At 46.2% G+C, this 22,473-nt stretch overlaps 1 protein-coding gene across 1 annotated transcript in view; it reads right to left on the bottom strand.

Annotated features, from left to right (window-relative positions):
• Nucleotides 1-1,167: 1,167 nt before the first annotated feature.
• Nucleotides 1,168-22,473, bottom strand: part of dscaml1 (Down syndrome cell adhesion molecule like 1) — a 412,483-nt gene continuing 391,177 nt past the window's right edge. The window contains exons 27-33 of the mRNA XM_067970940.1: nt 16,594-16,749; nt 11,515-11,545; nt 7,297-7,415; nt 5,893-6,045; nt 4,637-4,831; nt 3,565-3,870; nt 1,168-1,930 (exon numbers count right to left, since the gene is read on the bottom strand). Coding sequence (XP_067827041.1) covers nt 1,494-1,930; nt 3,565-3,870; nt 4,637-4,831; nt 5,893-6,045; nt 7,297-7,415; nt 11,515-11,545; nt 16,594-16,749 — 1,397 coding nt within the window. The 3' untranslated portion in view covers nt 1,168-1,493. The remainder of the gene's footprint in view (nt 1,931-3,564; nt 3,871-4,636; nt 4,832-5,892; nt 6,046-7,296; nt 7,416-11,514; nt 11,546-16,593; nt 16,750-22,473) is intronic.

Genomic DNA, 22,473 nt, shown 5'->3' with positions numbered 1-22,473 from the left:
TCTCAACTGTTCAAGACAAATTATTTGTCCAAATAATATTAGTTGACAATATTTTTCTTTAACACTCCAGAGTGATTAGGATAGAGTATTTCAACAATCCTGAAATTTTAAATCTTTTTTTTTTGGTGAGGGATCTGTGGGGGAGTGGAACACTTTTGCACCCAGTGCCAGCATCAAAGACCATTGGGTCAGATATCATACATGCAAGCTCCCTCTACTCTGCTCCATCGATGAGGCTTAACAGCCAAACTCAGAAGATCACTCCCGTACTGCACAAGTGTGACAATTCCCTGTCCATTCCTTATGATCCCTCTTAGCAAGACTCTCAATTTAGTGTCAGTGGTGGAAAGTTATAGATTGTACTGTGGACTGATACCACTCGGAACTTCAATGAGACTGTACAGCCAATTTCACAAAGAATTCTTACGGTCAGCAAGAGGCGGAGACCTTCATCCCATTTCTCTGTGCTGGATCCAAATCCAGGGCTTAAAAGGACAAAAGAACAGTATGCTGTCTCGGTCCTGCACCAATCTTTCACCTTTGGGACCCAAGTTCCTATCCATCCCAGTCTGGTGGGATGAGAGTCTCCTGCATCTGCTGGCCTTACCCAGCCTTTCTGAAATGAGTTCGGGTCGTCTCAGTGCAATTCCTAGTTGGCTCAGGCCCCCTGCGCAAAAGTGTCCTTAATTCAACAATGCCACTTGAGTGAGTCCACAGGACAGCTGAGGTGGGAAATGAAAACCTTGCTGCAGTAACCGGGGTTCATCAGAGGCTGGGGCCGAGTAGAGGGAGCTGTAATTTGCGTCTAATCACGTTATGCCTGGACTTGGCAGTGCTTCATAGCAAAGTGAAACCTGTTCCACTCCTCAGCACTAACATCCATTGATGAGCCCAAAAAAACAAAAAGGACTTCAAAGTGACTGGTGTTTGAGATAGAAACCGCACCAAGGCGGGTAGATGGAGTTAAGATACAGATCAGCCATGATCTAATTGAATGGCGGAACAGGCTCGAGGGGCTGAATGGCCCGCTCCAATGTATGGAGTTTCCCCATTTACTTAGCAGGGAGAGAGGCTAAGCCAAGCAGAAAACAACGACATATAAACAAATGTTTTATTGCACACGGCGTCTGATTTTTTTTTCATAGAAAAAAGGTATTAACACAAGCATTTGCAAATAGAAGCAGATTCTTTATGAGTAATCGTTTTTGTTTTAACAGTAAAATAGTCCGCATGCAATGGCTTCAAGGAATTTGCTTCGAAACAATCCACAACATCAGAGAAAAAAAAAACCTCATTTGTGTCCCCCATTCGAAACAATGTGAACTGTTTTTTTTTGTTTGTTTTCCTTTTTTAAATAACATCACATTTTTTTAAAACTTTTTTTTTTGGTGCCCTGGTCGGTTTTTGCAGAAGAAGAAAATAGTATTATTTATACAAAAAGAGTTCCTTATGTACAAGAAATATTAATTGTTACAAATTGACAAGGGCCCCGCCTACACCAGAGTGTAAGACTTTGAGTAGGCGCCTGCTCCTTGCTTCTGTGACCTGCCCAGCCCGGCCGTACTCATCTCTAATAGCGAGTCTCTGGAGCCGCCGATTTTGGTGTGCGTGGGCAGCCGGGGTTCAGCCGGGGCGTTGGCAGCGGAAGCGGCGGAGGCGGTGGCGGCAGTTGCGCTGGCAGAAGCGGCGTTGGCGGCTGCGGAGCCGGGCATGGTGAGAGTTCTCTGAGGTAACGTGGCCGTGGCGTGCGGATGGATGGGCGGCTTGCCGTTGGGGTCGAGGGTCATGTGCCGGCCTTGCGACTGATACGCTCTGGCCATGTTCCGGATGGAGGCTTCCCTTGGCGGCACCACAGGGCAAGGGTCACGGATGTCTGATTTGCGGAAGAAAGCATCCGATTTGACGTAGAGGGGAAGATTGCAATAGTCACCTGCAAAAAATATACATTGAAAAAAATGGTTAAAACAAGTGCGTAGAGCCAAGATGAATTTACTTAAGAAAATAAAAGCTATCTCCATTTTATTTTCTCCCCGCATTTATTCTTGGCTGGGAATATGGGCTACAGCTTTGCTGCCAAGACTTGGTTAATGGCACTCCAGAACCAGCTCGCAGGAGGTGCATGGAGCTTGCTCGGGGGAGGCAGAGGCACTTCCCTCTGGTTTCCCCCTTCCTCTCAGCCTACAGCTGGGCACCTTCCTTTTTGCATCTCGTTTCAGCATCAAGGACTGCCAGAACGGGCATCCCGCAGGCAAGTCACGTTGTCTGCCCCCCAGCATTGCGCCCTAACCCCCAAAAACCAGATGACCAGCTCCTGCCGAACCAAAGGGGCATTGCCCCATCCCGCACCAGCCATCCTTGTAGCCTCTCTCAGCACGCCAGGTAACAACTGAGACTGGTGGGATTGGGGAACTCACTGTATCAAGGGCAGACACTGCGAGAACATACGAAATAGGAACAGGAGTAGGCCATGCGGCCCCTCGAGCTTGCTCCGCCATTCAATAAGATCATGGCTGATCTTCTACCTCAACTCCACTTTCCCGCCCGATCCCTATATCCCTTGATTCCCTTAGTGTCCAAAAATCTATCGTTCTCAATCTTGAACATACTCAATGTCTGAGCATCCACAGCCCTCTGGGGTAGAGAATTCCAAAGATTCACAAACCTCTGAGTGAAGAAATTTTTCCTCATCTCGCTCCTAAATGGCCGACCCCTTATCTTGAGACTATGCCCCCTAATTCTAGACTCTCCGACCAGGAGAAACAGCCTCTCAGCATCTATCCTGTCAAGCCCTCTAAGAATTTTATACGTTTCAATGAAATCACCTCTCGTTCTTCTAAACTATAGAGAATATAGGCCCAGTGAGTCCCTACCACTCTGTGCCACAGTGCCTCAGGCCTGCTTGTAGACTATGCCACCAAGTAGCCCTGATAAGATACCGAGATGGTATCTAAATTGTTGGAAGTTAAAATGTCGACTTCTTTTTAGGGGCTCAATGGGTTAAAAACAGAATTGGAGAGAATTCAAAGAGCAGGTACGTAACCAAGCGACAAGTGGAGACAGTTTGCCTCCAAATGGGGCCATTATAAGTGATGTATCGCACGTATTTAAGATTACGTGATCAAATGTTGTTTTGGGAGCTTTCGCTCGTAATTGTAACCATGGTGATACAAATTAATTACATTTAGTTGGAAGCATTGTCTCGGAGGGATTTTTTAAGAAACTGTTTTTGTCAATTTTTGTGATCATCAAGGTGAGGGATGTTAGTGCTGGGGAATGAAACACTTACTATTATTTACACCCGTTAAATGCAAAATTCTATCCTGCCTCTACAACGTGCAATGGCCCCAGTCTCAGAAAAGCATCCCTCGCTGTATCAGTGAGACTCCTGTGGCCTCTCTGAGTACATTTTCTAATGTTGTACTCAATTATCTAACTGTGCTTTTTTCAACTATGCTTAGCAGAAATCCTGAGCAAAGTGGGACCCTTTGTAGTCCAGAGTGCCACCCCGTACTATTCTAGTATTGTACCTGGGTACATTGGATCTCCCTGTACTGGATTCCTTACCAGCTCTGTGAGCGATGGGCACAGCAACATTCTTCCCTCGGTCCACGTCCTGTGGCTGCGGGGGCGATGCCGTAAATCTGCAGATCCCAGCCTCCGAGGGGGTGCTCATGGAAGTCATGCTGTCCGCGTTCTCGTTGGTGCCCGTGGTCATCTGATCGGAGGAGCTGTCGGAAATGAAGCACTCCGTGATCTCGAACTTGGCGTGCTGCAGCTGCTCCTCCAGCTTGGCGTGCTCGTACGCTCGAGCCAGCTCCTCGTACGTGGAGGAGGCGCTCTCTGTGGAAACCATGCTGTTCCGGCCTTTGTCTTTTTATAAAAAAAAACACACACAGAGGGAAGAAGTTCGTAAAGAAAGGAACGGACTAAGACACATAACAGCTGGAGTATTATGTTCAAATTCTGGGCACCACACTTTTAGAAAGGATGTCAAGGCCTTACAAAGAGTGCAGAAGAGATTTGCTGGAATAGCACCGGGGATGAGGGACTTCAGTTACGCGGAGAGACTGGAGAAGCTGGGGTTGTTCTTCTTAGAGCAGAGAAGGTTAAGGGGAGATTTGATAGAGATGTTCAAAATCATCTTCGGTTTTGATAGAGTAAATGAGGAGAAACTATTTCCACTGGCAAGAGGGTTGGTAACCAGAGGACACAGATTTAAGATAATTGGCAAAAGAGCCAAAGGAGAGATGGGGAGACGTTATTTTTAAATGCAGCGACTAGTTTTGATCTGGAATGTACTGCCTGAAACAACAGTGGAAGCAGATTCAATCATGGCTTTCAAAAAGGCATTGGGTAAATACTTGAAGGGAAAAAATTTGCAGGGCTACGGGGAAATGGGACTAACTGGATTGCTCTTACAAAGAGCTGGCATGGGCTCGATGGGCAGAAGGGCCTCCGTCTGTGCTGTAACCATTCTACGATTCTCTAGTAAATTATTCATATTTTCGATATAATTCCAGGTGGATGAAATGCTTCCCTCAAACCACAACATTTTTTTTTCTTGCTGGATTTAATTAGGAATGATAAGTAAATTCTAAATGCTTCACTGAACACCTGCCTCTGGTCCTTCTCTCACCTGTGTCCTGTGAGAGACTGGCGCTATAGCTGTCACTTTCCGTCACTGTTATTCCATGCTGTGACCCCACAGTTCTCCAGTCAGAGGTCAAAGTTCGGGCTGGGGTGGAGGCTTGACACTTGGTAAGAGTCCACTGGCTGGAGTATCTGTTCCTTGTACTGTGTGCTGATTTGACACTCTTCCTAGCAACCGGATCTGATGGAAAGAGAGCAAGAGACTTCAGATAGAACTGGCATTTCACTCCTAATCTCTCGTTTTCCACAAGAAATGCTGGGGCCCACTTTTGCTGTGACATGACATTCAATTACTCGACGTGGAAATGCAAAAAGAGGATACAACATCAAGAAGGTCCTACCAGACCGGGCACAAACGATTCACATTGAGTAAGTTCTAAATGCACTAAGTCCCCATTGCGTTTCTGGTGATGGGGGAAGGGTTTTCTCCCAAAGGCACTGATTAATGTTGGAATTTGGCTCTCGTGACACCAGAATCTCGGGCCATTTTTAAGCGTGAGGCTGGACAGTGGTGGCAATTGATTGTGGGGAGCATCACAGCTGAGCCGGGTCCTGTCCTCCACCGACATCCCCACACGCGCACGCATGCACGCACGCACGCGCACACACACCACACACACACACACAGTCCAGGGAGCTCCGGTGACCAGGAGCAGGAACCCTTTCCTTAGCCCGGGGATGCCAAGGGCAGTGCCTCTATCCCCGTTCGCCACAGACCGAGGCCTCGTGATCTCCTTGACTCAGTTGCCACACCGCCCTTTATTAAATGAGCCATCAGGAGCTGTGCTTTCTGTTTATACCACGGGTATAAGATTTTATAAACTGAATGCACAAATAGATGCGTTGGTTCTCCAACTTATGCTAACGAGTTCCATCACGCGGGCTTCCTCCCTTGTGCAGTGAAGTGTGAAGCGCCCAATCCAAATCCACCTTTCGTAAAGTGACCGCATCAAAATTGAAAGTTTACATAGAATTTACAGCACAGAAACAGGCCATTCGGCCCAACTGATCTATGCCGGTGTTTATGCTCCACACGAGCCTCCTCCCACCCTTCTTCATCTCACCCTATCAGCATAATCTTCTATTCCTTTCTCCCTCATGTACTTATCTAACTTCCCCTTAAATGCATCTATGCTATTTGCCACATGTGGTAGCAAGTTCCACATTCTAAGCAGAGTTCGTCTGGATTCTGAACTCACTTCGCTTCTTCTGCGCAAACTCCGAGAAGAATCAGATACTCACTGGTCCCCGGTCGGATGTCAGACATGTCAATCAGCGGCCCTGTGTTCTGGATCAAGGCTGGGTGATGTAGAGACACGCCAGTGCAGAAACTCTGGGGGTTGACAGACTGACTGAACTCGGAGTCTGTCACAGGGATCGTGGCCTTGTCGTCTCCTATAACAAACAGAAGACACAAAGCGAGAAAGTGAAGAAAAGCCATACAGGGAAGGAAGGGGAGGGTCTTCGCGAAGGGTTGGTCGTCAGAGACTGAAACTGTGCCTTTTCAAGGGTGGTCCTTCTCAGCTTGAGAAAAGTTGTCCAAAACATACCATACACATGTTGATGAAGGGTCAAACCGAACCGAGCTTCAAAATGAGTCAGAATGGGGCAAAATCTGAGAAATGCATGCATTATCCTCTCAAAATGGATCTAAATTAACTTTAACCTGTAAAGCTGCATCAATCAAACCAGTTCTCACTAACTCGTGTTACCTGTGCAAAACAATAGATGTTGTTCTATAGATTAAGAAAATCAAATGCGGGATTGTATTATGCTTTTTCATTGGAACTAGGATAACCTTTTAATATGTGATTTGTGACCTGGATTGTGCTCCTAACCCAGCTAAATCTACCCTCCCGGAACAGACTGAATCCAGTTCCTTCCTTTGTTTCCAGCTTATGCAGTTTGACTACATAGCAAGCAGAAGTAGGCCATTCAGCCCCTCGAGCCTGTTCCACCATTCAATCAGATCATGGCTGATCTTTACTTCAACTCCATTTACCCGCCATTGATCCATATCCCCTGAAACCCTTACCTAACAAAAACCTATCGATCTCAATCTTGAAAATTTCAATTGATTAGATTCACTTGAGCAAAAACATTACTCCTCAGGGACTTTGAAAGTATAAACACAATCCAAACAGTTTGTTTTATAACACTCCCATTCTTTCCCTTTGTAAAACAGACCTGATGCAAGCATTACATTTCCTGGCATGTATCAAGATTCAAGAGAGAAAAGTTACAGCATAAGAGGGCCACTGTAATGAAATCACACTCCAGGTGAGGAGCCTTCCCCACAATGGGTGCACATGTTTGTATAATCAGGCCTAAGAACTTATAGGAACTGGAAAAAAGCCACCAGGTCTTTGATCTGTGATAGATCAACCCCACTTGCCCACCTTCTCAACATATCCCTCATGCCCTTCTCTCTCCAAAAACACATCGAGTTGCCCTTTGAACCCATTTGCGAGGTATGCCCCAATGGGCTTTCCTGGTAGCGCATTCTTCGTGTGATAAAGTTCCATGTGGCTACCTTTCCTACTGTTACGTTTCCAATTTTTTTTATTATTTGGTGTTGGAACCCTTCACCATACGCAACAAATACAGCTAGAATGACCAAGTACAGTAGCACTCTGTACCACATACCCAGTTGTTTGATCCCCTCTTTGTCCTCTATCAGTAGTTGCACTCTTGGGATGTCGATGTGAAGCCGGGGTCCCTGGGGCTGCCCCTTCACCGGGGTATCGAAGCTACGATTGTTCTTACTGCAAGAAAACATTTCACAAATAGAATTTCATCGATGGATAAGTTAAATACTTGGAAAGGAAGTGATTATCAGATAATAACTTAATCCAGGATATTAACAATGTTAACAACAGCATGAAATCAGGTTTCTCAGTCCGTTGACTGTTGGATTCAGGACCACAAGGTCCCAGGTTCAAATCCCAATGGCTTCACACTCAGCCTTTCATTCTGGATAAAATAAATCTTAAAATGTGAGGGGAAAAACCTAATTGACTGCAGGAATTGAGCCAAGTTTCCCAAATGGTTAGCGTATCTCCGTGCTCTTTGGCGATGGGAATGAGAATGAGAAAACCCAATAAGCTTTTCATGGGTAATGGAGACCACCTTCCATGGGTAATCTCTCTTTACCTCCAGGACTTTCGAGAGCAGGTGGCTGAACTCCTTGCTCCTAGGCGTGCCTTCAGCAGAATAAAAATGAAGAAAACTCGCATTTATATAGCACCTTTAAATCCTCCAGGCATCCCAAAATACTTCAGAGTAAGTGAACTATTTTGAAGGGTAGTCACTGTCGTTATGTAGGCAAATGCAGCAGCCAATTTGTGCACAGCAAGGTCCCACTAACAGTAAATGAGTTAACTGACCAGTTAGTCTGTTCTTGGTGGTGTTGGTTGAGGGATAAATGTTGGCTAAAGCCCTGGGAGAACTCCCCTGCTCTTCTTCAAATAGCACCATGCCACCTTTTACACTCACCTGTACAGACAGATAGGGCTTCAGTTTAACATCTCATCTGAAGGACGGCACCTCCGACAATGCAGCACTCCCTCGGTACTGCATTGAAATGTCAACTTAGATTTAGTATCTACGCCCCGGAGTGGGGCTTGAGCCCATGACTCAGAGGGAAGATTGCTATCAACTGAGCCAAGGCTGACACAAATCAGACACTAGGTTGAGTGTGGTGACAAGGTCTCAGCAACGACCCTCCCTCTGGTTTTCCTTTCACCCATGGGGAAGTAAGCGACTAACACCTCCGCACTGCAGCTATGGTAAAGTACTCTGCCTCTGGTAATTACTTTTTTTTTAAAAAAAGAAACCTTACAGTTTTAATTTCACGTAGGGATTTATTCAGTTTTGGGTCTATTATTGTGCCCGCAGCAAATGTCAGCACTGATACCAACCAACTGTGCAGTCCAAGGTAATGGTAAGTGACAATATTTACAGAAGGTGATTAAGGAACGCATCAAGAGATGATATGCAGCTGATTTTTTGGGAAATTCCATGGCCAGTGTATACAATAATACAGCAGAGGTCCCTTATTATGAAATGCAGCAAGCAATCAGAGGGGAGGTTGTCACAAAAGAATTGTATTTGAATATCTTAGGAGATAAGGAAGAGATCTTACTTAGGGTGGGAGTGAGTTTTCTGTTCCATGGCTCGAGTTCAAATACAAGCTAGAGGTACCTCCTTCTCTATCTGTCTCAAAGGAACGTGTGATTGTAAGCAGAAGCAATGAAACCACCGTGGTGGTCCCTCAGTTCAAAAAAATACCTTGTTACCTCATATGCCCCTCAAGTGCTTCTTCCATAGGGACACCGATCCCTAACTCAAGTTCAACCCAGGTAGATAGGCTAAAGTTTTCTCTCTGGTCGCTTATAGCCGTGTAAATGGGCATGAGGCCACGGTACAAAATGGGGCAGGAAAATCCCACGCAGAGCAGCTATTAGGAGAGCTTTTACGGTACAATAACAGGAATAAGACGTGGCAACTTTGGTGGAGGGTGCAGAACAGGCGGTTGTTGTAAGAATATAATGAGTTTAAGAATTCATCAACTATGATAAATTTAGAATAGGCTAATTCAGGAGGAGATGCACTCTGGTAGTAAGAGGTTAAAAGTTTAATGAAATGGAAAGATACTAATCTTTCTAAGTCTTCCTGACCCTTCTGACTTTTAGGGCTCTTTGAACTAAATCATGCAGCTGAAGAGACATGAAGGCTGTAAACCTTGGGAGGGGGGTTATCAGTTAATTTAGTGACTTTTGTCATGCTTCTGTGAATATTGGGGTATCTTCACAGGATAAAGGAACTGACACATCGTTAACTCACCATTTGTGAGACATTTGTTAAACAGTACGTGCAGAGCGGTACATCTTTTCAGGGAAAAGTAAAGTATAAGAGACTGGCTTTTAGGCAGCAGAAACCCAGTCGGAGGAGGAACAGATAGTTAGACACATCCAGCAGATTGATGCTGGCCCCTTGGGCTAACTATCGGGAAGATCACCATCAAGGAACCAGGCGTGCCGATTGTCCAGAGGCAGGTAATATGAATCTATGATTGCACTGTTAAAGCGATTCTTAGTTACTGCATCCGCAGTATTTTGCTTTTGATTTAGTAATCAAAAGAGGCCTGGACTAATAATCCAAAGAACGAGAGCTCAAATCAGTTTGAGAATTTGAATTCAGTTTAAAACAAAACCGTAAAAAAAACTGGTCAGCAAAAGTGACCACAAAGCTGTCGGATTGTCGTAAAAACCCAACTGGTTCGCTAGTGTCCTTTAGGGAAGGAAACCTGCCGTCCTTATCAGGTCTGGGCCTATATGTGACTCCCATCGCACGCCAATGTGGTTGACTCTTGGCTGCCCTCTGAAGTGGCCTAGCAAGACACCCATTTGTCTTCGTAGGGCAACTAGGGATGGGCAATAAATGCCGACCTCGCCAGCGACGTCCACGTAACTGAGAATGAGTTTTTAAAAAATAGGACGCAAGATGCACCACACCGACCCTGCCTCGAACTCACATTGTATCTGAGTTGGGGGTCTTTTGGCTAATGCTACAAAGCACGAACAAAAAGGACAAACAATTCCTGTGCAACCACCTGTGTCAGCACAGTCTGGTAGGCCGCATTAGACGTGGATAAAAACAGGAAACGCTGGAAATATGTAGGTCAGTCAGCATCTGAAAATGAAAATTAGGTTAATGTTCCAGGTGAGACCCTCTCTCTTTCAGACCTGCATCTTCTGTGTTTACTTCAGCTTTCCAGGATATGCAATTCTCCATCTTATTGGTACTGACCGCAGCCAATTTCTGTACACTCAGAATCATTGTAGGTCTTTTTTTTCCCCCTGTTTTCTGCTACGGTGTAAACCTTGCTTTAACTCCAGGGTAGGGTTGGAGGTCTAGGAGTCTCTGAACTCTTTACTGGATGTTGCCTGTTTCATTTGGAGTCTCATTTTTAAAAGCACTCTGCTCCACTCTCAGCCTGGTTTCCACTTTGAGCAGTGCATCAGCCTCACACCTAATGAGAGGCATTTGCTCAAATTGGATTTTTCCTTTTTTGGTTTGAAAACAAAAATTTAAATTATTTTGCAGCAGAAAGTCTGACGCCATAAACTGAGAGGGCAGAATGGGGGAGGGGCGAGGATCACAACTGGTCTTCTGAGGCTGGTGTGTTGTTGCTGATGTAAAATCAACTGAAAATCTTAATAATCCTACTAATGAATAGTGACACATCGTGACACAGACAATGAGAGGAGAATGTTTTTCTACTTTGTGTGCGCTGTGACTCAGTGGGTAGCACTCTCCCCTCCGAGTCAGGCGGTTGTGAGTTTGAGCCCCACTCCACGGACTTAAGTACAAAACCTAGGCTGACACTTCAGTGCAGTGCTGAGGGAGTGCTGCACTGTCGGAGGTGCCGTCTTTCGGATGAAACATTAAACCAAGGCCCCATCTGCCCTCTCAGGTGGATGTAAAAGATCCCATGGCACTATTTCGAAGAAGAGCAGGGGAGTTTTCACCGCTGTCCTGGTCAATATTTATCCCACAACCAATATCATTAAAACAGATTATCTGGTCAATATCTCATTGCTGTTTGTGGGATCTTGCTGTGCGCAAATTGGCTGCCGCATTTCCCTATATCACATCAGTGACTACACTTCAAAAGTACTTCACTGGCTGGAAAGCGCTTGAGAAGTCCTGAGGTTGTGAAAGATGACATGTAAAAGCAAATCTTTCTTTTTTACTTTATAAAAGATTCTCTAGGTGTAGAGATTCCAGGTGTAGATGTTCTAGATATAAATGCTCTAGATGGAGATTCTTTAGATGCAGATGTATCTAGGTGTATCTTACCTGATCAGCATTTCTGCCAGGCTCTTTGCATCTGAAATATTCCAAAAAAATGCAATCATTAGGTGCAGACAAAAAAGAGAAAGAGCAAAACTCTTTAAAATTCCCCTATGTAAAGAATAGTGACAGAGCAGCCTTCGAGTAGAATGCAATTTGAAAGGTGACCAGAAAGAGCACTGATGAAATTTATCTTCCCTAGCAATTGGGAAGCTTGAGTGGCAGATTTTTTTTTAAATACTCATGTAGAGGCCAGAACTGCTACCAGCGATCCCTCTGCTCCCCCAGCACTGTGACATTTAAATGGGTTACAGGCAGCAGCGGTCCTTTAACACCTCACCCAGCTGGACACTCTTGACAAATGAATGTCCCAATTTCAGTTCAAGCCCAGCAGGATAGATACACGGGAGGGAAGATTTAAAGTTAGCAGTGTGATCCAGGTCTCATGTCGGGGGGGGGCGGGGGGGAAGAGAGAGAGAGAGAGGGGGGGATATACCATTTAAATATCATGGCATTGGAGGAGCTGAGGAGGAGGGATGACACTGGTTGAAATGAGAAAAATAGAGACAAAATGTACTTATTGACATCAGACGACAAGAAAGTATGAATTTTAAACTTTGCCACATCTTATACAAGGGTCGTGGATTTTTTTTTGGTTTTCTTGGGTGGAATTTTTGGGGGGGCACCTTACACTAATATATACGGTAATAGATGGTTATAATAGTAAAGGGTAGCTGTAGGTAATTGCAATGAGATTGATGTTAACCGTGGCGATTGCTGAGAGCCTTAACAATTTAATTTGGGGAGGTGCAGAGGTGCATTCTAACGTGTAGGCCAACCACTCTGGTTTGATGAGCGTTGGTTAATTCTGGTTTTAAATTTGAATAGATTTTTGTTTTTTGGGGAATTTTTGAGGTCTTACAAGGTTAGGGACATCCATGCTGCAGGAATGAAACATTCTCCACTTGGGGCACCCACCCAGTATCAAACACGCTGCTCTCGGATAAATGATACGATGCCAACTTCACCAGCCTGGGTTTCATTCCCTCTGCATTGTCAATGTAAGTGTGTTGAGCAGTGCACTGAAAATAGCACATCAAGGAAATGAAAACCCATTAGTGTCAACTGGTGTTAAACTACTGACAGGTTTCTGCCGTGGACCAAGACCAGTGGCATCATTGGAACTGTTGGGGCATTTGTCCGACCAGGAATGGTGGGGCTGGAACCAGAGATGAATGCATTGTTGCTGTCTGGAGGCTCTCATGGCGACTGAGTGGGGCGAAAAATATTTGTGCGTTCGAGGAAAGTTGATCTGCCTCATCGATGGCTGGCAGCTTACATCTCCATTGTGGACGGGTACCCATCAAGAACTGGGCTGCAGCTCCAAAGACATTTCACGTCAAAGACTTTGCAGCCAGAGAGCAGATTTTCATCCCATCAGCGTGTGGGACATAAATCAATATGAAGATGCCATCTGTGAGAGGAGTGAAGGTTTATTGCTGGCAGGGCCTTGGGGAGTTTCTAGATTGATTGAAATCAAGGTTGGAGACAGTGTCAGGACTTGGCCCATTACAGAGTGTTCACTGATATGTCAGGACTGTCAGAGGCTGAACACCAGCAAAGGATCACAGATGAAGGTGGTCATTCAGCCTATCTTAGCTTATCCATCTGGAAAAACCTGCCGTCCTCCCATCATAGCTTCCAACTGTCTCGTAAATGATTCCAAGGATTTTGCCTCCACTACCGTACCCGATCGTCCAACTCAAATCTGTGGCCATCTGGTTAGGAGCGGCCTCCTTTGCCACCTGTGCTGTTGTGGCACTCATTAAAGAGGCTGGACTCCAATTAAATCTCAGCCAGATTTATTCTCTTAGCACTTGGCACAGCCAAGGAAAAGAGGCAGAAAATAAAGGCACAGCCCATCAGAATTGAATAACGCGCAAGGAGGCTAACTATTAGAAAAGAAATAAGAATCTAAGGAGTTTTATATGAGCATTTCATATGAAGTTAAAAGTACAGAACAAGCAAAGATCATTCAAGGCCGCCACTCATTCCGTTAAATAGACTGCGTATAATTTACATTAGGGACTCTGTCCAACCTCTTTAACATCCTGAGGGAGACGAGTACAGGGAAAATATCCTTTCAAACACGTTAGCTTAACATTCTAATGCTATGTGTTTCATCCAATTAAAAGTTATGAAAAATAACAAGGACACTCTCAGCAAATTAAGACTTAGTATTTTTTGTTAAATCAGCTCACTTATATATTCTGAACTTCATAACCTCCCCCACCCAGAAAACGTTGATTTATCCAAGTGCTAAGAGAGCCCAGTACCTCCAGCAATTGGCCAATTTCCACAAGCGAGACTCGACGGTGAGTGGGGTTGCCAACTCTGGTAGGATGTATTCCTGGAGGTTTCATCACATGACCTCTCGCCTCCGGCTACCCCGCCCCCACAATCCCGCCATTGGTCACCCAACACGTCCATCCTTGCGATGCACCACCTTCCCACACCAAGTGTAAAGCGAACAGACTCTTTGGGCCCGATATTAGGAGGGCGGGGGGTCGACTGGGCGCGTGGGTAACGCGCCCAGTGAAATCGGGGTGCTCCGCACGCATTCGCAGGCTAATTGCAGCCACTTACCTGTGCTTCCGGGTTTTGCGCTGGAAAGCTGCGCAGCGGGCGGACTGCGCATGCGCAGCATAGACTGTTAGCTGGAGGAGCCCTATTTAAAGGGGCAGTCCTCCATTGACTGATGCTGCAGAAAATAGGCAAAATTACAGCATGGAGCAGCCCAGGGGAAAGGCTGCTCCCAGGTTTAATGATGCCTCACTCCAGGTATCATTGGATGGGGTGAGGAGGAGGGGGAGGACAGAGATCTTCCCCCCGGCGGGCGGGAGGAAGCGGCCTGCCTCTGCCACCAAGAAGGCCTGGCTCGAGGAGGCAGAGGAGGTCACCTGCACCACCAACATATCGTGCACCTGCATACAGTGCAGGAGGCGCTGCAATGACCTAAGTAGGTCAGCCGAAGTGAGTACACTTACTCATTCCCCTACACTCCGCCTCCACCCCACATCTCCTTCTGCACTGCCACTACTCTATCACATCACTCCTCACACCCACTCAAAGCTCATCCTCATCTTACCTGCACTTACTCACCTCGCCAGTACTCATCCCGCCACTACCACTCAACCCAATCCTCATACAATCTCATGGCTCTATCTCATACTCACCCTCTCATGCATCTCTTTCACGGTCAGCCTCACTCAACCTGCCACTACCTGTGCTGCAGCCACAGGTCATGCATCACATATGTGCAGTAGGAAGCGTAAGGCAAACGTGTCGTGAGCATGAAGGGGATGCACAAGGGTGTTTGAGGGTTTGTCATGGTTTTTACTTATATTTAATTTCTGATCAACTCACATAACATATTATATTGTCACCACTACTGCCACGTCTTTGCGAATCTTGTCTGGTTTGTGCAATAATGCCCTTTCCTGAGGATCACTATGAAGACCCACAACTGATGCCACCCATTGTGTCACTGCAGAGTGGGTGTAGGTGTATTTGCAGGGCTCTTTTGTGCAGACGACTGAGAGACATCGGCGATGTCCCTGGTGGTACCCTGGAAGGATGCGGAGGAGAAGTTGTTGAGGGCAGTGGTGACTTTGACAGCGACAGGTAAGAAGATGGTGCTCAGGCCAGCCGGGAGCAGCTCGGCATGAAGGAGGCTGCAGATGTCCACGACTACATGTCGAGTGACTCTGAGCCTCCATGTGCACTGCTGCTCAGAGAGGTCCAGGAAGCTAAGCCTCGGTCTGCGGACCCTGTGGCGAGGGTAGTGCCCTCTGCGACGCATCTCTCCCTGTCGTTGCCCTCCCTCCTGCTGTGCAGGTGGATGTGTCACAGCACTGTGTTGTGGGGCTCCATGTGTCAGAGTTGGACGGCGAGGCTGGTGATGCTGTTCATCCTCCGAGGAGGTCATGACTGCAGCTACGGCGGCCCCCATCCAGAAGATGTACATCTGAGGGGGTCCGCAAGGTAGGTACATGTGTCTGGACACCGGGGTAAGTGTGCAAGTTTGTGAATTTGATTGTTAGGAGGAGGCTGGTGGAGGCCAAACTTTGTCCAAAGTGACAGAGTGGCCTCCTGCAATGAGTGAGGGTCTCCCCCACCACCTGTCAAATGGCCCTTTGCAGCTGCCACAGGCTGATGGCTGCAACACGTCCATTTCAACTGGGAGTGTTTCCCCCAGTACGGGAAACAGTCCCATTTGTTTGGAAAATCCCACCCCTCGTAAAATATCATGTTAATCAGGTCTGTAAATGACCTGAAGTACCTAAATAATTACCTTAAGCGGCACCCTGCCGGCTTTAATTGCCGGCGGGAGTCCCACATGCAAGGGCTGCGCGCGCATGTCAGCGCGTCACTGGGGAACCTGGAAGTGGGTGGGTTGGAGCCGCCCTGGGAATCCCCGATTTTCGCAGCCCCCCCGCCACGAACGCACCCGCTCGTGGGTGCGAAAATCGAGCCCTTTACTACTCGATTGACTGACAGTCAAGAATCATCCAAACAGCCAATTTTCGCATCTCCAATACTTTTACAACTAATTAATGAAAGTGCTCAAAGACAATGAAAAAAAACCATTTTTTTTAATGTCCCTATGATTTTTCTCCCGAGTGTTGCTCGCAGCAGTGTCCTGGAGATTAATCTTTAATTCCTGGAGACTCCAGGGCAATCCAGGAGGGTTGACGACTCTAACCGTGAGGAAACTCAGCCATACCCAATGTCCACACACGTGCAAATTCTAGCGGGAGTCCTTTGATAGCAGTCAGGAGTGGGAACCCAGCCTGACTTCCCCCCCTCCCCACTCCTTAACAGAGGAGCGCAGAGGTCATTTCTAGTGCCCCTGCTGCTACTACGGCCGAGATCCTTGACCCTAGGGGCCTTCTTGGCCTGGATGGCTCAGCTCCACACCTTGTTTTAACCAAATGAGCCACCAGGAGAGCGCTTGGCGTCACCTCATGAATAATTAATTTGACCCGAGATCATTTGTCAACGTTCCCGGCCGCTCCCGCTCACCTCGCAGTCTCTTCAGGCGTTTCTCCTTCCGCTTCTTCCGGATAATAAACAGAAGTGCCACGGCAACCATCGCCAGGATCACAGGACAAGCTATGGTAAACAATTTCTTCACGTCATCTCCCTCCCCTTGCATCGATTTGATTGGTGGGATTGTGCCTAAAATATCAGAGCAAAAGAAAACAAAAAAAAATTCAACTTCTAGATAGACAGACTGGTGAAACGGGCGGACACGTGGCCAGATGAAATTTAACGCAGAGAAGTATGAAGTGACGCATTTTGGAAGGAAAAGTGACGAGAGGCAATGCAAACCAAATGGTACAATTTTAAAGGGGGTGCAGGAACAGAGAGACCTAGGGGTGTATGTACACCAATCTTTGAAGGTGGAGAAAGCTGTTAAAAGCATACGGAATCCATGGCTTTACAAATGAAGTCTTAGAGTACAAAAGCAAGAAAGTTATGCAAAACCTTTATAAATCGTTGGTTAGGCCTCAGTGTTCAATTCTCAACACCACACTTTAGAAAGGACGTCAAGGCCTTGGAGAGGGTGCAGAGGAGATTTACCAGAATGGTACCAGGGATGAGGGGTTTCAGTTACATGGAGAGACTAGAGAGGGATTGTTCTCCTTAGAGCAGAGAAGGTTGAAGGGAGATTGAAAGTGTTCAAAATTTTGAGGGGTTTTGATAGAGTAGATAGGCAGAAACTGTTTCCACTGGCAGGAGGGTCGGTAACTAGAGGACACGGATTTAAAATAATTGGCAAAAAAGCCAGGGGGGGCGATGAGGAGAAATTTTTTTTTACTTAGCGAGTTGCCCTGATCTGGAACGTGTTGCCTGAAAGGGCGGTGGAAGCAGATTTAATAGTAACTTTCAAAAGGGAATTGGATAAATACTTAAAAAGAAAACATTTGCAAGGCCATGGGGAAAGAGCAGGGGAATGGTACTAATTGGCAGCTCTTTCAGAGAGCCTTTCAGGCACGATGGGCTGAATGTGCTGTATAATTCTACGATTCTATGATAAGAGAAACCCGGAAGGGATTTCCAAGCGGATTGGGAGCAGGTCATGAACTATAATGATGATACTGAGACGGTTTACAATTGCCATGGGCCTGAAATCAGATTACAGCATTTACCTCAGTAATTTTAATTATTTATAACATATATATTTGTTATTTATAGATGATGTAAAATTGAAATGTTTGATCTCAGTGCACAAACTAGCCATCCACTTGCAGTCTCTGTGATGTGCAAGTTTATAGTGATACATGAATATCAAGGCGAATAAGCAGTTATGGTAAAAAAAAACAGAAGTATAATGTCTTTAACACTGTGAAATGTCCCAAGGGAGGGTGGTAGAAATCTGAAACTCTCTCCCCTAAAAGGCTGTGGATGCTGGGACAATTATAGCTTTCAAGGCTGAGATAGATAGATTTTTTGTTGGGTCAGGGTATCAAGGGATATGGAGCAAAGGCAGGTAAACGGAGTTGAGATGAAGATCAGCCATGATCTAATAGAATGGTGGAACAAGCCAGAGGGGCTGAATGGCCTACTCCTGTTCTTAATGTTCCCATGAATGGGTTGATCAGACAACCAGGAGTAAAAAGAGGAGTTGCGGAGCTGGTTGAAGCCGTGATGGAACAGCTACGTTTTGGAGATACCTTGAAGGTGGCGGGCGAGGTGGGGGAGATACGACAAGGCGGAAGGTGGGTGGTTTAAGAGTAGAATTCCAGAGATAATTCTGAGAGCAGAGAGAGAAAAGGAAAAAATGCTGGAAATCCAGAATAAAACCAGAAAATACTGGAAATATCCATCAGGTAGATCACTATTTGAGAGAGTTTGGGGAGAGAGTAGAGGCACTTTTCCCTTTACAGATATTGACGGATCTGCTGTGTATTTCCAGCCATCGCTGGTTTTGTTCTGAAACAATGATGTTAGTTGAAATATTGCTGCTGACATGTTTCTGTTGTTTGGAATATCTGACATTCACGGGTCAGCGATTGGGCACATTGGTGGCAAGCAGCAAATTGCTCCCTGGAAACATCACGGAAAGTTAATGCCTCTGCTCTCCTTTTAACTCGTGGTCCTGCCTTTGGTAAAAGTATTTTGTTTTCGTTTTGAGTTTTACATTTTGGTGAAAATTCGTAGCTGGATGTCTGTGCTTTGCTTTCTTTTCACTTCTTCGGTTGGTCGCTCTGGCGTCTGCTGTCAAACCCTGAACCTCACTGAAGGTGTTTGGCGGTATGTTGTGACTACTGCTTGAAGTGAATGAGCCGGGCAGAGGAGACCAGTGTCCTGCGTGCACAGTCTCATAGTGTGGGAAGTGGTTGCCTCTAATGGTCAAGATGAGTCTAGGACTACAGACTGCGGCACAAGGCAGAGGGAGCGGTCACGGCTGAAGACTGTGGCCCACAGCAGAGGACTGCAGGTACACATGGAACATAGTCATGGCTGTAGTGGGCACAGGATAGAAACAACAGGGCAACAGTATGGCTGAAGAGGGCGTAGGACACGACTGTAGATTGAAGGCACACCACTATCTGCAGCAACCATTTAGGCCCTTTGGGGGTGAAATTGGCCTTTGGCAGTCACGTGAAACAGGCTCGTAGCCAATCGGCAGCCCGTTTTACACCCGCCCAATTATCTTTTCCATTGAAGCCAGTGGAAAACGAGCTGCCGATTGGCTGTGAGTCCATTTCGCGCTACTGGCAGAGGCCAATTTCATCCCCTCCATTTCTCTATCTACAGAGGGAGTGTCGAGAAAGTTGTCACTGTTCCAAAATGGGTCACTTTAAAAAAAACCTTAAGGAGGATGGGGAATTTTTGCTACTTTTCCCACGGAATATTGTACACAGTTCACACTCTCGTTTGATTAATGCCTCAGATCAGTGTTACTTCCGCAATGATGTTATGGAGAGGAAGTAATGGGGGGGGGGCTGGAGAGGAGAGGCAGTGGGTATTTCCTCAGGGTGAATAGACAGGTCTGCTATATTGCAGTCCTTTCCTCAGAGCTTGCTATCGAGCAGTAATCTTAACGTTAACTGTGTCTTTTTTTCTTTTATGCTTTTGTAATAAGTGAAATTTGATCAATGGTCCTTTTGTCCTTCCCTTTTCCCTCCCACAAGGAGTAGTTGAGATGAATAGAATGCACAGCACAGAAACAGGCCATTCGGTCCAACTGGTCCATGCCGGTGTTTATGCTCCACATGAGCCCCCACCCACCCCTCTTCACCTAGACGTACCAGCATAGCCTTCTATTCCTTTCTCCCTCATGTGTTTATCCAGCTTCCTCTTAAATGCATCTACACTATTCGCCTCAACTACTTCATGTGTTAGCAAGTCCTGCATTCTAACCACTCTTTTGGGTAAAAAAGTTTCTCCTGAATTCCCTATTGGATTTATTAGTGACTTGCACCTTTGAGGATCTTGACCGGGAAAGGATCAGAGTTGGGAGAAGAGAGATTTGCAGTCCGACATGTCTTGAGGCTCTGGAAACGCCGACAGATGGAGTGGCAGGTTCAGTGCTGCTGATCAACGAATTAAAGCACAGGGGAAGGCTTCCACTCTACTGGAAACACTTCAAGTCCTATTATCGTGTAAGCCTGCTATTTTCTCTCCCCCTCCAAGCCTGCTAGATTAATGTGATAATAGTGCTTGTCAGGTAAAGGTCGTTCTCTGCCTGCCCTGTCAGCTCGGCGCATGTCCTCGCCTGGCTTTCCAAGGAGGACCTCCGCAGCCTCATGGAGGAAACGGCAGGAACCAGTCAGCATTCATTGCTCAAAGCGGGGACAGATGTCATAATAGCCGCCTGCTACCTCAAAACAGCATTTACAAGGCCTGACTCCAGGCTCTCTTTGTAGGGGGCACGTATGAGAAAGTTCACTCCGCATGCTACAGCAGATCAAACAGAGACGAGGAGTCTTGCTGAATTGGAACACACAACACAGCACACTCCTGATCAACGTGTACCCGACATTCCGCAGATTTACAATATACTTAGTATCTGGGGCGTGTACACCGCAGGTTCCCCCTTCCTCGTCTGCTGGACAGGGCACAGGGACAATGGGGCCGAGGTCTCCCCCTGTGATTGTATGAAGTGCCACCTCTGTGCTCAACATATCACTGCCGCCTGGCAACAAGGCTCAACGGGCAGCTGAGAGTGGGGAAATAGCAACCTGGCTTTCCTTCCCCTGCAAAGCAGTTATTCAAAAACAACAACCTGCATTCACATAGCGCCATTAACGTAGTGAAACGTCCCAAGACGCATTCACAGGAGCGTAATCAGACAAAAGTTGACACCAAGCCAAAGAACGAGACATTAGGACGGGTGACCAAAAACTTGGTCAAAGAGGTAAGTTTTAAGAAGGGTCCTAAAGGAGGAGAGGTGGAAAGGTTTAGGGAGGGAATTCCAGAGCTTAGAGCCTAGACAGCTGAAGGCATACCCATCAATGGTGGTGTGAAGGAATTGGCTTCCTCAGCCTAGATTTGGAACTCAAGTCCCATACTGGATTTGACCCTTGAACCTCCTGTCTCAGAGGTCAGAGTGCTACCGACTGAGCCGAGCAGAGCCACTGAACGATGATTTTTTTTTTTAAAAAAGCACACAGAAACTGAGCCTGCCACTTTAAGAATCCATCTGCCAACACACAAAACTTGGGACGTTTTCTTTGTGCAGACAAGGTGGGAGATGGACAAGAGGGCAGAGTTAGAGGAACGCAGAGTTCTCGGAGGGTAGGAGGGCTGGAGGACAACCACTGTTAAATCTCGCGACCGGCATTAACTTAAAAGAGAAACCATCTGCGTTGGTGAAAGAAACGGTCAAATGGACACCTCCATGTTTGGCTTCAGTTGGCTGAAATTTGCTAATTGAGCCTCTAGGTGGAGCAGTGGTTTACATTAAGGCACCAAGGAGTGAAGTGGTCTGTATTTAGCTTCAGCTCACCATGAATTGCATAGAATCAACAGCACAGAAACAGGCCATTCGGCCCAACTGGTCTATGCCGGTGTTTAATCTCCACATGAGCCTCCTCCCACTCTAACTACCTCTTCCCACCCTGCCCTCATCTCCCTCGATTCCCTTCTCCCTCACGTATGCAGCAAGCCTCCCCTTAAATGAGTCAATGCTATCAGTGCTTCTACCACTCCATGTAGCAGCAAGTTCCACATTCGCACCACTTTCTGTGTAAAGAAATTCCTTCCAAATTCTTTATTTGATCTGTTAGTGGATATTGTATATTTATGTCCCTTCCCTAACATCTTTTCCCATTACATGATAACTTCATGCTGCTTCCTGCTCTTGCCCAAATCTAGAGAATTTCATTAACTTTGCTTCAAATTTTCACTCCTCCCTTGCAGTCATATTGTTGATCTCTGACTGTTCCCTTCCCTTCCTGGACTTCTATCTCTGGGGATAGGCTTTCCACTGACATCTATTATAAACCTACTGACTCCCCCAACTATCTTAGACTTCTTCCCACCCCGCTTCCTGTAAGCCCTCCATTCCCTTCTCCCAGTTTCTCCATCTCTCTCACATCTGCTCTGATGAAGGTACCAGAGAGGGGAGGACAATCAAAAAATGTACATTTTTGAGGCCTCGGTGTTCCTTCTTGTGGTAAAAAATGGAGACAACAAATTGGCAAGAGTTTACAAAAGTGGACTCTTTAAGCTGGAGTACCTGTACTAATCAAGGAAAAAGTCTGTCAGAACTTGTGAATGAGCATAAATTTATAGTACTCCCTTTTAATAATTTTATAATACTTTTTCATTTCCATAACTTTTTTTGGCCCTTACTTTCCAGCACTGTCTGGAATTCACCTCACAATAGAACAATGCCTTAAGGGCTGAGTAAAACCATCTGTTTATGCAGAATTTGTGTGTGTGGCTGAT

The sequence above is a fragment of the Heptranchias perlo genome, chromosome 33, assembly GCF_035084215.1.
Source record: "Heptranchias perlo isolate sHepPer1 chromosome 33, sHepPer1.hap1, whole genome shotgun sequence".
Classification (NCBI taxonomy): domain Eukaryota; kingdom Metazoa; phylum Chordata; class Chondrichthyes; order Hexanchiformes; family Hexanchidae; genus Heptranchias; species Heptranchias perlo.
Note: the sequence above shows the minus strand (reverse complement) of the source record. Positions and strands in the feature narration are given on the sequence as shown.